The 15,498-nt window shown below is 38.4% G+C and overlaps 1 protein-coding gene across 6 annotated transcripts in view; it reads right to left on the bottom strand.

Moving 5' to 3' along the window:
* Window positions 1–15,498, bottom strand: part of GRIA3 (glutamate ionotropic receptor AMPA type subunit 3) — a 146,281-nt gene that overhangs the window by 102,831 nt on the left and 27,952 nt on the right. For all 6 annotated transcript variants that reach the window (XR_005565953.1, XR_003539858.2, XM_027716383.2 and 3 more), the window contains exon 3: window positions 8,715–8,954. Coding sequence is in view for 4 of the 6 variants with exons in the window: in XM_027716383.2 (XP_027572184.1) it covers window positions 8,715–8,954 (240 nt within the window). In the remaining 2 variants the exon portion in view is untranslated. The remainder of the gene's footprint in view (window positions 1–8,714; window positions 8,955–15,498) is intronic.

The raw sequence follows: 15,498 nt of genomic DNA, 5'->3' as shown, positions 1-15,498 counted from the left end.
AATTCCATGTGCCACCAATAATAGCTGTCACTCGGGTTAAGAAACAACAATTTCTAGGTGAAGAAAGATGCACAGGAAGAGTAGACACACAGTCAAGATCCAGTGAAGGGTGATAACATTTGCAAACTTGTAAGAATACTAACATGCTAAGTAACTGCCACCTTAATTGCATTAAGGCATAGGGTGTCAAAATGTCTTTCCTTTGGAAAACTCGTGATAACCAGAACGTGCTCCTCCATTGAAACAAGTATAAAGTTCACACACTAATTCAATGTTAAACGTCACACCTCAAAAATTGCTTCCTCTTGATTCTGTGTTAAATAGCGCTGCTGTCTTCAGTCACACTCAGAGTACCAGCCCCCTTATGCAGACTTTAAGTCATTGAGATAGTTTACTTCCATGAACAGAATCAGCCCAGTTCCCCAGTTGAAGCCAGTCTGCCTTGCTTGGAGCATCGGAGCCAAAGACTTCAAGTTTTTAAAGCTGTTCTGCATATACAGATGGAACATAAACTCAAGCGAAGTAACTTTCAGTAACTCCTAGATCTGTTGGGTGAGATGGGTTAAATAAATCGGGTTGATAAAGATTTACCTGCAGTCTTTTGCATGCAGGGATTCTTTTCTACAGTCTTCCTTTCTAGTCTAAAAAGTCCCATCTCCTCGACAGGATCAACAAATTCCACCTCGTCGCCTCTGATTCCAAGCAAATCCTTTCTATCACCTCCAAAGCTTGGCTTTGTGTCAAGTCCTTTCCTTTGCCTCAGAGCAAAAGGGCCAACAATGCCTCTCACGTATCTTTTCAGCCCTTCCTCTCTCTACCTGCACTTGGAAACTGTCTTGAACTTCAGCTTCGTTTCAAGAAATCTGGAGAAGTGATACTGACCATTTAAGCCTTGCTGATGGCCACATAAAATCAAATGACACCTCAAGCTTCTGCCACTTAAATGACTCGTGCAAACAATGAAAAAAATTAAATATTACGGCTCTACCGAAAGTTGATAAAACATGCATATTTATGAAAAGCTAAATATTTAAATGCATGCATTTACATGATTTAGCTTATGAATACAATCATTCCCAGGCTCATCTCTAAGGTTTTGGTGAATGGAAATGCTGCTGGTTCTCCTGTTTACTACATAAGATATTCAGGGCCACAGCTCACGATCCTGAGAGTTTCAGTTGCTTTCATTAGGACTATGAGGGTGCACATGAACAGAATTTCCAGAAATTCAGACTTCCAGAAATTATTTATGCAGGACCTGCCTGTTCATACTCTGTATACTGAACGTTCTGACTCAGGTTTATGACCTGATTTCACATAAAGTCAAGTTAGATACTGACACTTTCTCAGCCACAACCAGATTCACAGCCAGTGTGAGTGAGGCTACCATAATATCCTTTTCTTCATGAATGGGCTGACACACTTCCTTATTCTCAGAGGTCCCATGAAACAAGACACAAATGTGTTGCACATGTGTAGTTACTCCTCTTGTTGAAAAGCACTGCTGGCAGCAGTGTGCGTTCCAACAGCTTCAAAGGATGCTCAGGCATTTGGTCTAGGCATCTCAACACCAAACTGAACCCACTGTGTGCTTGTCAAGAGGCACAAAGCTGCAGTACAGCATACCCCATGAACTCCGTGCTGTTGGTTTTCAGCTGCATGTTAGTCTTGCCAGCATGCAAGTCTTGCCATCTCATGCTGGATGACTTTCAAAGTTGACTCACACTTCTTGTCCATAAGCTAGAAAAACGGTTTAAGTGATTACCAGGGGTAAGCTAAACAAATAGCAGCTAATGGGAAAGATCAGGAGAAAAACGCTTAAGGCTCTCAGTCCACCTAAAAACCGGCCAACATCCATTCTCCCACACAGGGTCTCAATGTTTGTTTGGGCAAGGATCAGTGAAAGGGCTTTCTTCTGGATCTGTGTACCACAGAGACCAAGATAAAAGGAGTCTGTATGAGACTTCAGAGATTTCAGAGGAAATAAATGGAAAGTGATTATCAAAAGCTAGATTTAACTGTTCAGGCTCAGATTATTCCCAAACACATTTAGGCAGTAAAATTAAACAGTAAAGCAATCCTGGAATTTTTCAGTTAAGATCCTGGCGTATTTCCTGTGCAGAGCCTTGGTTCATACATTATACTGCTGAAAGCAACAAAACAATGCACCCTTAATAAGAATGTCAAGGTTTGCCTCTCTGTCAGGGTAAATTACTTATATTTCATACAAATATTGCTAAGCAGTATCTACAACTTTCAATTCTATATAAATACAAACTCTAGGCATCATAATATGGTAAAATCACTCATTCCCAAAAGCCTGATTGTGAAAGAAACAGATCATTTTCTTATTGCATGTAAGTGCATGAAATATGATTGTTCTTTAAATCTAAATAATGGATTTTCTATTGTAAGCATCCTTACACTGTGTGTGTTCTCTATTGTACCAGAGCATGAAAACCTGAACCTACACCATACAACCTTTCAAGAAAAGCCACGCAAAAGAAGCCACATTCTGTGGCCATGCTACAAGTTCTCTTTTGACCTAGAAGAAAATTTCTGGATGGCAGTTCCTGGGGCACATAATTCTTCAAATGTAAAGATCTGTGACATGGAGATTGAGCCTCAGCTCAGGAGGTTTTGCCAAGATTTTATTCCCTGCTGTGCATTTCCCACTATATAAAGAAGTGGGGAAAGGAGAATGAGACAGTTCATCTACATAGCTACCTAAATGCTAACAATTGATACTGTCTGCATGTCATCCCCATGAACCTGGGCTGCTGTCCAAAACACTCCTGTACAGAGCCAAAAAAACTCAGAAGAATCAAGGTTTGCAGTAACTCTTCCCTGTTTTGTCACCTCTGGTGTTTTATAGGCTTCCAAACAAGCTTTGTATGTTCCATTATTCTTCACCACAGACTGATTTTTACAGAAGAAAATGTCAAGATTTTAAATCCTTTCATACTTCTGAAAGCATAAACAAAATACATTGCATCAACCTTTCAGGTGCAACTGAGAATTAAACAGGTTATAAACATACTAGCAAACAAGAATTGTAATTTTAAAATGGACCAAGCCCATGTTTAATTCTGAGAAAAGCATAAGCCAGCATTAAATCCTTTTTTCTGTATGCAAGCGATTCAAAGTAGTTCTTCAGGTAGTGGAATAACCCCCCTGCTCTGAAAAATAAACATGTTAATGAACAGCTCAGTTATTGACTCTTTTGACATTTGACTGATCAGCAGGTGCTGAATTCAGGGTTTATTACTGCTGGTGTAGCTGCTTCCACTGGTTTCGTTTTCCCCCTTCATTGAAGAATGATCTTTATAAATAAAATAAAACTTCCTGACATGCAGAAATACAATACAGAGTTTAACAAATCAGCTATGTGGAAGGAGGAGTTCTTCTGCACCTCTCTGCTGATGGAAGGTGCTTATAAACAGGAGTCAGTCATTCTGTGTTGGGTTACATTTTCCATTGCTGTTTTCAGGAGAGACAGTCCACCAGAACACAACATTCTAAAATCCCTAGGAATCCATCAAGTACTAAAGCAGTCTTTTTAGATTCCATAAAAATTAATCTTACCCCAGATGTTTTGCAGAAAAAAATGTTATGTTCTATATATGAGTAATTTTCAGTGCAACTCTTATTTCACCAAAAAAAAAAATCCATCAATTTAATTTTGTGGAAGCTATAATGAGCCTGGTTCTACATACTGCTTCTTTTATCAGCTCCAATCTCTCATTCTCCAGGGAAAGCAGTACAGAAGTGTCTTGTCCTTTGATAGCAATAGATAACTAACCTCATTTTGTAAAAGCAGAACTAAACAGAGTTATTCTTTGTCTTCAGCAGGAGCAGTGAATCAGATCTCATTGCCTTGTACTGAACCCCTTTTAAGGCAATTTGATGCCTTACACATGATCATTGAGAAGCTTCTATTTGTACCTTCCCCCCCCTGCTCTTTACCTGGCATTTCTTTATGCAACAGGGGACCAGAAGGTTTTGTGTCTAAAAGAAATAGGACTGGTTATATTTCCTGAGGCTGTATTTTCAGGCCTTCTGCATCCGTACCCATCCATTACGTTCAGGTCAAATTTTTGTCTTTCTGTAGCAGCAAGGATTAAAGATGTAATTGCTTTTAAAGTAGACATTTTCACCTCTCCTTAGCCACATAACCCGGGGCTTTAGATTAACACCTCTCTGCCTCAGCCTTCATCTAGCCAGTGTTAACCAATTAAAAAAATATATTAGCCAACCACAACCTTATTTATCAAAACTCCTTTGCCTTGATTGTAGGCCACACTAGATATGTACTGACAGGTTAAATCAAAACCAAATGACAGAAATACTTCAGATTTAGCGAGGTATTTGATACAGTGCCATAAAGACTGTGATCTCTCTGCACCTCTGCTACTGAGTTGGTAGGCATTAGACAAACCAAGACAGCACTTTCATGTCCTGTGAGGACTCCTATGATCCAAAGGAAGAACATGAAGACTTGATGCAAATCACAGAAATCACCTGGTGTGATTTTGTTTAAATGATCTACATGACAGATATCAGTGTCTTTCTGCACAGTAGGTACGACAAATCAAAGTGACTTAGGACAAAATGCCTGTGTTATACTGACAGATGGAAAGTGAACAATCTGTACAAAATTACGTTTCTCTGGCAAAAATAAACTGAAATGGAGCACCATGAAAATTTAAATAAACAAAAGCTTCGGTATTATAATTCCCCATACCATTTTTATAATTAAATGAGAAGTACTTCACACTTTCATGCAACAATTAGATGACTGTGAAAAACCACAAGTTCACCTCTCCAGGCATTCACACCTGTGTTACTCCGGACCATTGACTTCAGTGGAACAATACCTGATTTAAAGTAAAGCAAGAAGAGAAACAGACCCGAAGAGTGCAAGTAAACCTGAGGTTTTTGATGAAACATAACTCTCAGCATGAGATGCAAAAGGTGACTTTCCTGACAAGTGTTACCCAAATTCTTAATAGCTTTCTGTATGTAACCTCATCTCATCTCATCCTGACATAATCTTAATTAGTCTTAGTTCTACTGCAGAGAAGCCTACTGAGGCAGTTAGCACCATATAATTAATCAGATACTTTGCACACATCACAGCAACCAACAGTGTCAACTTACTGATGTGAGTTAATACAAACAGAAATCAACCCTGCCTTTCCCTTTCACATGAACTAAACACATGAGGCATGGAATGAACACATGACTATTTCTTCTACACACTGCTTAAGTCCTTTCTTCCCTTAGCAGCCATTTCCTAATGCATCATTACTCTGCAAAGTACTTCTTCTGGTACTAGGAAAGAACATGGAATTTGGTATTTCTCTTAAATTTCTGTTTCTCCATAGAAGAATAAGTCCAGCAACTGAAATAAGCAATGATATAATTCTTGCTGGTGAAAATCATGAATCTCACACTTTATTTTTTTTCTGTGTGCTTTAGAAGGTTTTAAGAAACTGAATTTTACACCTGCACATAAATACATATTTGAGAGCACAATCTGCAACATTCAGTCATCTCATAGCAACGGAAAATAAAATATTATTTTATACTTAAGAATATAAATATATATACAATGTACACACTAAATCACTGGATTAAAAGCTTCACCACCTATCTGTGTAATTGTACATCTTAACTTTATTCTATTGTTTGAGATTTATCTTTTGTCTTCATTGCAGGAGCCAAACATGACAGTATTGTACCCAATGTCACCAAGGGGGAAACCATATGATTATATGATTTGATGGCAAAGAACAAAAAGACCACTGATTAAAGGAAGCAATTTTATAAAGCTCCATTCTCCTAAGCTTAAACCGAAAGAGTTCATTATAACCACAGGGTTTATTCAGTTTTGTATGGCCTCTGTAATATGCTACAGTGCTTATTAATAGAAAATGCAATGTTTAATACATGGCAGTGTTTTGCTTCAGCAGAACACTGTAAAACTACTTGCAAGAACAATTTACTGCATAACTAAATTCAACATAAGAAAGAATAGTGTAATATTTAGTGATTTCTCAGATTCTCAGCGAGATTATAATCTTCTTAGAAAGGCAGTATTTAAATGATAGTTTATTTAACTATCTTAACACCTTCTCCTGACAGTGTTTGTGTCCCAAAGCAGTTAAGTATCCAAGACAGGAATTATTAAAAATTATTACAGCTCTAGTGTTTGTATTTCCAGTGGTATCTCAGCAAAGGAACATGTACAGTCTGTTCACTGCCTGACACAAGGAGTCATTCACCATTATTACTGTCCAAACTCTTGGGATGTTTTTTTGGTATTTGAAGGTCTATCACAAGAAATTAGGGAGCTTACTGGAATTGCCACATATTTCAGATGGTCTCATCCATGATTACCACTCCTCAAACAAAGAACTCTAATGTCCATTTCTCAGTACCTAATTGCCCTGCCTCTCCCTCCTATAGAAAACTTCTTAATTTGTTATAACACTGGAAGAATTATAACTGATAGGAGTGCTATCAAGTTTGTATTAACCAAATTAAAGCACCAGTAGCTAAAGACAATAAACTGTTCATTTTTGTTCCTCTTTTAGCAGATGGCAAGTATGTCACCAAACAGCAGCAAGGAGGATGTATGTATAGGGAGGACAGATAATATGTGGTAACTTTATCCCAAACAACACAAAATCCATCACCAAGCTACCTATATGTACTGATGCCTCTTCTGTCCTAAAGACACAACTGTCCTTTATCTTCTAGTCCTCAGCTTCATTTTATAACCGTACATTCACCTTCACTGTCATCTAATTCAGATTTGTCACTGACACTTAGATCAGAATGTCAGGGCCTACGTGCATGTGAACCACTGTAGGTTCACAACATGATCTGGATTAGTAATTGTAATATTATGAGTAGGATGTGAATAGGAAGACAACACAAGAGGCAGATGTCAACAGAGGTAAAGTCAGATTCCTGGGGCTAATTCCACCAGCAAGAGCTATGTTTTAACCTGTGATTAAAACCTTAGCATGAACAAGGCAAAATAATGCCTAGACACAACCTAAACTGTTCCAAAAGGGTTAGTCATCACAATAAGCTCATGATTAGACTCTACCTAAAGATTATACAAAATGAATTGCCAAAACCTGCAAGTTTGAGGCTGCAAGTCCCCCCCTCATGACTCCCGTTACTATCTCAGTTAGTCTGATAGTCATGTCATCTAGACAAATTCTATAGAAACTCGTACTGTTTTGGATTATTCTTCCAGTCTGAAGAGCCAAATTTCTTATTAGGCATGATCCTGGACAACTGCTGAAACTCTTTCTAAAGCAAACTTTATTAGCCTTAATCATGATAAGTTTCATCAGTCCTGGAATAAATGACATTTTACTTTATTACATGCTGTAAGTTTATCACATTTGGACACATCAAGCCTTTTTTACTCAGACAAATGGCTTACTCACAGGAGCTTTCATTTAAAAGTGGACTAAATTAGAAATATGGATGTATGGGTGTTCTACAAGATTTAAGAAGTAATGGCATTTTTAGCTTCTCCATATTTCATACTTGATCTCATAGCTAGTGTTTTTCAGCTCTAGAAACATTTAACACCTCAAAATCACTCAGAAAATTCTGAACTCTTGACATTCACCTAAAATCAGACTGAAAATTACTTTCTTTCAACATATGATATGCTCTTAGTTGGGCGATGTTACTAATCTTCAGTGTGAAAAGCACAGCCACTGAAGACTTGATGCTTAACAATATGCAGTAGCCTAAGGGATTGGAATTTTTTCATGGGAGCCAGGAACAGAATTTAAGCTTCTTTGTCTCTATCCAGATCCCTTTGCTCTGAAGAAGGTCTTGGAATTGCAAATCATAAAACTGGTGAGAAGAGCATTGGCACATCTATTTGATACAAAAAATGCTGCCCAGGTGAAATCTGTAACAGAGCAAATTCTGTATGCTCAGAGCAGGTGGCAACAGCTGCTCCACAGAAATATGCAAGTTTCCTCACAGAAAATGGTTTCTGATGTCTAGATCTCTTTTTGACAGTATTTGCTACATTTTGTGCTTTTAGTATTTAATAATTGGTTTAAGTCTGGAAACATTGGTTTTAGTATGTTTCCACTCAGTAAAACATAACTCTGGTCATTCTTGCCATGTATGTAAATTTGTCTCTGGATATCCATGTGACATATCTGGAGCATCTTTTCTCCAGCCGAGCCCTAAAGCATCTTATGCTCTCTATTCTTAGACTTTATTGATGCCTAGACATCTCCAGAGAGTATCTGAGCATGGATTGTCTTTGTCCAGTGACAGCAGAAATGTGCATTTATGTAAAGTGGTGCAGGATTTGTAATGTCACACAGGGTGGAAGGTTTTGCCTAACAGCCAACTTCATAGTGTCGACTTTATTTATTTTGCAAGGACTCAAAAACCCTGGCAAGTGCTGAGTCTGTGGTTCCATGGAAACCAGGTATGCCAATTGAATGCTTACATTGTTAACAATATCCTCCAGAAAATCTCTTAAAAAATGATCATTAATATTAGGATGCCTTCTTTTCATTTATCCATTCACTTTAGTTTCTTCTTTCTAGGACCACATGCTACCTACATCAGAAGAAAACTGGGCTGCACATACTGGTTCTGGTAATACTTAAAGCAAGCTATGAAATATAAAAATCAGTTAAAATGATGGTGCTTACCCCGTTCTGTGTCATAGAGGTACACAAACTTTTCCCACTTATAATAAGTCAAGAGACTCAAGATGGCTCCTTTTAACGCTGGCCTCATCTGGATGACAAACTGCACATCTGCATCTGTTGGGAAGCTGGGTGTGATGAAGGATGTGTGAAGGGCTCCACAAAATGACGTCAGTGTGTTCATTGACATCTGGTCATAGAATCCAAAGATGGCATAAACTCCTCTGGAAAACTGTGAACAGACTAAGAAAGACAGACAAGGGTGTGAAAATCTGAAAAACACTGAATGCAATCAGACTTTCAAAGTATATTTGAGGTAAGCCTTCTAACCATTCCTGATATTATTCTCTATGATGCAGCAGATGGAATGAATTAACGAGATAATATATAATAATTTCAGTGTAGCAGTAAATTGTACTGACTTTATAACAATTAAACTGGCCTGAACACATTTTTGGTTGTGACTTCTGCTATATTGTAATATTCCATCTCTCCATATTCTCTAAAAAGAAACACGGGATTACATTGCCTATCTGTAAAATACCTTCCCTTGACAGCACCTGGAGATCTCTGTTAGCAGCTATGTAACAAATGTCAGGTCTGCCTAAAAGTCAAAACATTAAGGTGTAGTTTTCCAGATTGAGATTTCCTTGATTCAGATCAAAGACGTCTGGATGTTTTATTCCCTTACAGTCCATAACTCTGAAATTTCTGTGTGGTCTTTTTCAATGAGAAATTATGGTGACTTCTTACTCAAGTGTTAAAACCTTTCAGAAGAATTTGGAAAGTCTGTGGCTTATTACATGACCTCACAAATAAGCAACACATCTTGTTGCTTCATGGGACAAGAGTTGGTATCCCTTAACTGGGAGGCTTTTAGTAATTAACCATTGTGCTGTCCTGAGGAACCCATCTTGTACCAGAAAATAATCCAAATGCAGACAAAAGCGTCTTTTTTTCACACACTTCCTTATTTCCCATCCTTTACAGAGATTGAACAATGACCATTTTGGACAAAAATGAAAGTATTTCAATTTATAAACATGGCCGACTTCATTGGAGTTGCAGGAAAAAAGATCTTTGTTGTTCAGCTCTGTAGGAAAAGTGCAAACTTCTTGTGACCCTGCATTCTTTCCATGAAGGGATTCTGCATCAGACATAGTGAGGAAGCCTGATCTGTGAGGGGCTGGGACTCTCACTCATAGCAAAGACTGTACAACTGCAATACACTGTGACACAGCAGCACTTCTAATCAAACCATTTCTGGACCGAGAAGAGCAAGTCCTATTTGTAATGAAAATAAGTCTCCCAGAAAAATGTTCACTCAATTGTAACAATTTTGCTTGTCAAGAACTGGATTTAACAACAATTTCCAACTAACCCCATTAAACACTTTTGCCAAAATGCTGCACATTTAACTTTGCAAAAAGCAAGGGCAAGTAATTACCAGTAAGGAAGACCTGACTTCTACACACACATATACAGCATCGTTACTTCTGAGAGTACCATCATGAAACACTTCCCACCACAAAGGCTACCACTTAGAATCACTAAAGACTGCTAAAGTAATCTTAAACAGGATTCTCCACAATATCAGCTCATTGACACAGCATCATGGATAACACCTCAAATCGGCAGTCAGGTGTGAAAATTTGATTTTCTTCCTGGAGGTCCAGATGTAAAAATAAAAATGCTATTAAGGAATTTCTTTAAGTGTTTAAGATACTGTAAGAGGACATGACCAGCTCTGGATACCAGCAGCAAATTACAGCTGGTGCAGACATAAAAGAGATGTGCATGAGACACAGAAAGGAAATCAGAAGTGGTGATTTCTGAAATAAAAGTTTGCAGAAGTTCTTCACCACAGTAAAAAAAAGATATAAAAGAAGTTATAATACAGTAAGAATTTATTCCCAGAGGGATGACTGAGGAATTAAATACACTGTTTAAAAAGGCATTTTGTTAAACTATATACCAGAAGGATATAAAGTTGAAAAGCTTCCATAAAAAATATCTGCTGAAGTAACAAATAAAAAGCATTAACTCACAGGTGGAAAAAGGAAACAATAAAGATTACATTAGAAAGTCTGGCAGTCTCCAAATCATTTCAGTGGTCTGTAAACCCTCTAATTCCACATGAATAATCAATAGAGTGGGACTAGTGGAGCTCAGTGTCCTCACATACACTGAGCCTGTACCTCACAGATCAGGCTTCTTTTACATATTTATTAATGGCCTAGTTTACTAGTTTTTATGTAGATTCTGTACTGCAGAAAAAAGCAAGTATTCCAGGAAACATCTCTTCTTGCAATGCAAACAAAACATATTCTCAAAGGTCTCCCGATCCTAAAAACCCAGAGTATTTCAAACAATCCCGGGTTCACCCATTATTTCTTATCAGGTATGAGGTATAAGACTCAGGAATACTTTTGAGCTGTGACTCAACTGAAATCGCTCAGCTTTGTAGGGACACTGCATCTGAAAAAAGTCACAAGGGAGCCCAAAAAGCCCAGCATGTTATCCAAGCTTAGGATTTTAATGGAGAATACAGATCAGTTCTTGTTAGGACCGCTGGTTCCTACATCCCACAAAGTCAGTAGAGAAGAGGTGCAGCACTAAAGGGAACTGACAGTGGCTGGCTCCAGTGGGGACAGTTCCTCTCCCCTGTTCCTCTGCCCTGTGCTGGGAACCAGTTGGAAAGTGGTCAGCTTTGTGCTCTTTCTTGTTCTTAGATGAGCACCAAGGCACTGCGGCCTTGAGTTTGAAAATGGTTCAAGGTCTTCGTCCTTCGGACATAATTCTGTCTTTCGTGGCTATTTTAAAACACTGAATTAAAATGCATTTTCATAGCAGATTGTGCTCACTTATGCAAAGAGCCCACTCTTAATTTGTGAGTAATCTGAGGAAAAAACCAAACAGAGTCTGTGGACAACCTGACCATAAGCAGGACCTTCTCCATGTAACACCTTACAGCCACCATGGAGCTGCTGCTTGCATGGAGGCTGATTTGGCCTTTCAGGTATTTGCAACTGTTTTTCCTGAAAATTCTGGATGATCACCAACAATATCTTCTAACAAATGCAAGGCCCTGTCCAGTTGTATTTCCCCTGATTCAGGTTTGTATTCACTGCAGATTTTAAAGATTTAACCCTTTAACAGACTCTCTGTCTTCTGTTAGTAGCATATTCTTCGTGACTATCCTGCATGCACCGTAGCGTGACAATTTTACTTTACTGACCTGTTTAAAAGGCAAATAAACTTTTGTTTTTATAAGGAAAAGCTAAAAGGCCAATTTTCTTGGTCCTCTGTGTTTATTTGCATTTTTGAACTCACAGTCTTGTTATATCTTTTGTATAGTTTGTGACCTAATCTCCTATATTATCAAAAGAACTAACTGAATATCCATGAACTCACAGCCATATTGCTTTCTGTTTTCCAAAAAAACAAACATGTAATTACATTAATTTTAATTACATTATTATTCTAACATCACTGGGCCAGAAGGAAAACTTTAAAAATGGTAACTAAACCTCAGCTTTAAGCTCTTTTTACAAAGTACCTTCTATTGACAATCACAACTATCCTCATGGTTGAGTAAGAATTTTGGTATTTTTCCTTAATTAATCACAGTTGATTTATGTTTATTTTTCCCTATTTGAAAAATGCAGATGGTAAAACACATACTTTGGCTGTTAAAGAAATGATTTGGACACATCCTGATGCAAACTCATTCCTCAAGAAAAAAAAAAAAAAATTTTTTTTGCTGAGCTATGCCTGTATGAAACTGCTCTTAATTAATTATGGTGATGCACATCTCTTTCCAAAGCAAGCACATATGCAAGTTGCTTCATAACTTGATCTGAATAAGTTTCAACCTCCACAAACAAGGGAGAGAGGCCCTGAGCAGCAGTTCAACAGGAGATCATGATAAGCCATTATTTTGGCATTAGGTGTAAGGTGAGTATTTATTAATGCTGACTTAACACTGGGCTTGTTCTCATAGTACGTGAGCTGCCACACGCCATCGTGTTCAGGAGAGGAAGGGATGATATGATAGAAGCCTGTGAATTCTCAAGCATGTCAAGAGAAGATAAGAAACTTTCGGGTCATGACAGACTGGTGTTTCCTGCCAAGGAAGGAAAACGCTCAGAGCCAGAGTGATCACAGTGGTAAGCAGAATTTACTTTCAAATAAAAAACCAAACCAAACCCAAGCAAACAATATCCCACTTAAGCCACATAAATAAATCTCGGTTTCTGTATTGAAAGCAGCTGAGCCATCCTAAGTGTCAGTGTAACCCAATGAACCCAGACTTCTGTTTTACTTGCAGTTCCATCCTCCCTCCAGACAAGTCAGGCCCACCACTGAAACATGCTAAGATTAACAGGTAAGATTCTTTTCACTCAGCCCCCTGGAAGGCCATGGGCCAGAACCTCAAAAGACGCCCCATTTCACACAAGTTCTTCTTAGATGTTTTGTGTCTTTTTAAAATTTATTTTTGCTATCTAATGGTGTTTAGTTTTTCTATCTTCTAGTGACTGTGAGTATTCCTGACACTGCAAGGTTGTACAGGCTCTGACATCTCTACTGTCTATTGCCTGGAAGCTAAAGTCAAAACTTCTCTGACACCTTTTTTTTTTTTTTTTTTTTTACTTCCAGTCTTACTACAAACAACTGAAGCGTTACTAGGAACATTTACAAGCAGTTTTGGATTTTGCTTGTTTAGAAAGACACATAAAGCCAACAAAAGGGATATGTTATTGGTGGATCTTAATACACCATTTCCACTGGATGATATCATTAGTGACTGAACTGTAAAAGTCAGCAGGACCCTCCACTTCCACACGGGATCTAAGAGCTCAGCAGTTTTGGAGTCAGGGGTTGGAGGTTACAATACTATTCCTTCTTCATTATTCTTTTTATGGACCAGTAATTTCCCCTTTGTCCATATCAATTTCTTATAAAGTAGATCTGACAAAATCAACCTGTGTCAAAGGGACACTGCTCCAGTGATACACCTACAGCTCTCTGGGAGGAAAGGCACTGCTGGAGCTCCATCACCACGGACATTACTGCGTGCTGCTCATACCAGTTCCTCAGGTTTGTGCTCTGTGTTTCCCTCAGCTGTGAAATAATTTTATTCCCTCCACTTTCTTCTGCCAATTGTCTTGGACTCCACACAATTCTCACTGCCAGCTTCTGCCAACAGACTAATGGGACTACTTTACAATGGAATAACGTGCAACATATCTCAGAGCAGTTGCCATTTCCTACCTAAGGCTCCACCCGATGCCTTCATTGCTGTAATAATGCAAGGGTGGTCATGAACATCACTTCTTACAGTCAACCTGCAGTCTTGCACTTAGAGAAGTGGACAATGCCTCTACTGCTTTCTTCCACTTTCACACTGAATGAAAAGGGGCACTCTCCCTACCTTGAGCCCTGAGGAGATCAGCACAGCAGTGCCCCTGAATGCAGAATGAGATACTTTCAGGGGGCTTCAGGCAATCAGACTTGAGAGCTTCCTTTAAACACAAACTCATCTTATTAAAAATTTAAAATCAGGTGAACCGCATTTACCTATAGCCAATAAAACCATCTTTTACATTTTAATTAAGACACTGAGTTCTGACGTGAAGAAAATATTTCACTGTATTGTTTAAAATTTAGGTCAGAAAAGATGGATTTCTGAAAAAAGCTATTTCTGGAATAGTTAGCAGTGAATATTCTTGGGGGCAGAAGGGAACCAAGGAAGTTACAACTTGGAATTGGATACAAATCTTCCTGAGGCATTGGCTGTAACATCACATCTCTTCCTACCTAGAAATGGATATGCACTCACAAAAACAAAGAAATACACTCAAAACAAAAGAAAAAAGTCCCAACCCAAAACCTCACAGTGGAACACAAAACAAAATCATGATTTACCCTTGTTACTTCATTTATGGCATCAGTTTTCTCAATGATATAACTGCAGTGCTTTATCTAGTTCTTTTTATAAAGAACTAAGCTTGCTTGCTTCATTCTATCTAATGCCTTCTTCAAACATACACAGTTCCTTCAGTTTGCATTTCTTTTTAGGAGAGCAAATAAAATAAAACCAGCACATTCAGGCACCAGGAGGGGGATATTATTAAATTGCAAATGAAAGGCATGAGGATTAATCCACTCATATTTTACAAACCATTTACTGGAAAGCAATTCAAAACACATGTTCAGATCCAAGCATCCCCAAACACTCCCTGGTCAAGATCCTGTTCAAGATTACTTTGGTCACCCTATCACAACTCCATTACACACTATTAAAGCAGTCTTTATTTCTTATCTGCTCTTTAGGATGACTTTGGAACACCAATCCCAATTACAGTTCCTCCGTGCTGAGTGCTGTACAAATACATCACCACAGCCCTGGTTTCCTTCATGTGCCCAATTATTTATGACATACTTGACTCATTAAACTTTACACATTTTGGCTTTTATATATACTACCATGGTCAAATAAAACCCTAACAATGTACATGAATTTGCTGTGTGCTGGATCTTCTTTTCACACTGAAACATTTGTGTGAACTTTATGAGGGTATGAAAAATGCCAGCTTGCAACGATAAAAATAGGCCACTTAGGCTGTAACAGTGTGGTGGGAACACCAGCAGCACCAAGTCTCACCCGTGCCATGATGCCAAGAGGGGCCTGCCAAGACCTGCAAGGGCTGCTCGTGAGAAAGAAGTGCAGCTCTGAAGTCAGATCCTTTTAGACAGAAAGGCTGACAAAAGAAAGCTGCAGTTT

The sequence above is a fragment of the Pipra filicauda genome, unplaced genomic scaffold, assembly GCF_003945595.2.
Source record: "Pipra filicauda isolate LSUMZ 115617 unplaced genomic scaffold, ASM394559v2 scaffold58_size5111680_pilon, whole genome shotgun sequence".
NCBI classification, from domain to species: Eukaryota; Metazoa; Chordata; class Aves; order Passeriformes; family Pipridae; genus Pipra; species Pipra filicauda.
This window is presented reverse-complemented; position numbering and strand designations above follow the sequence as displayed.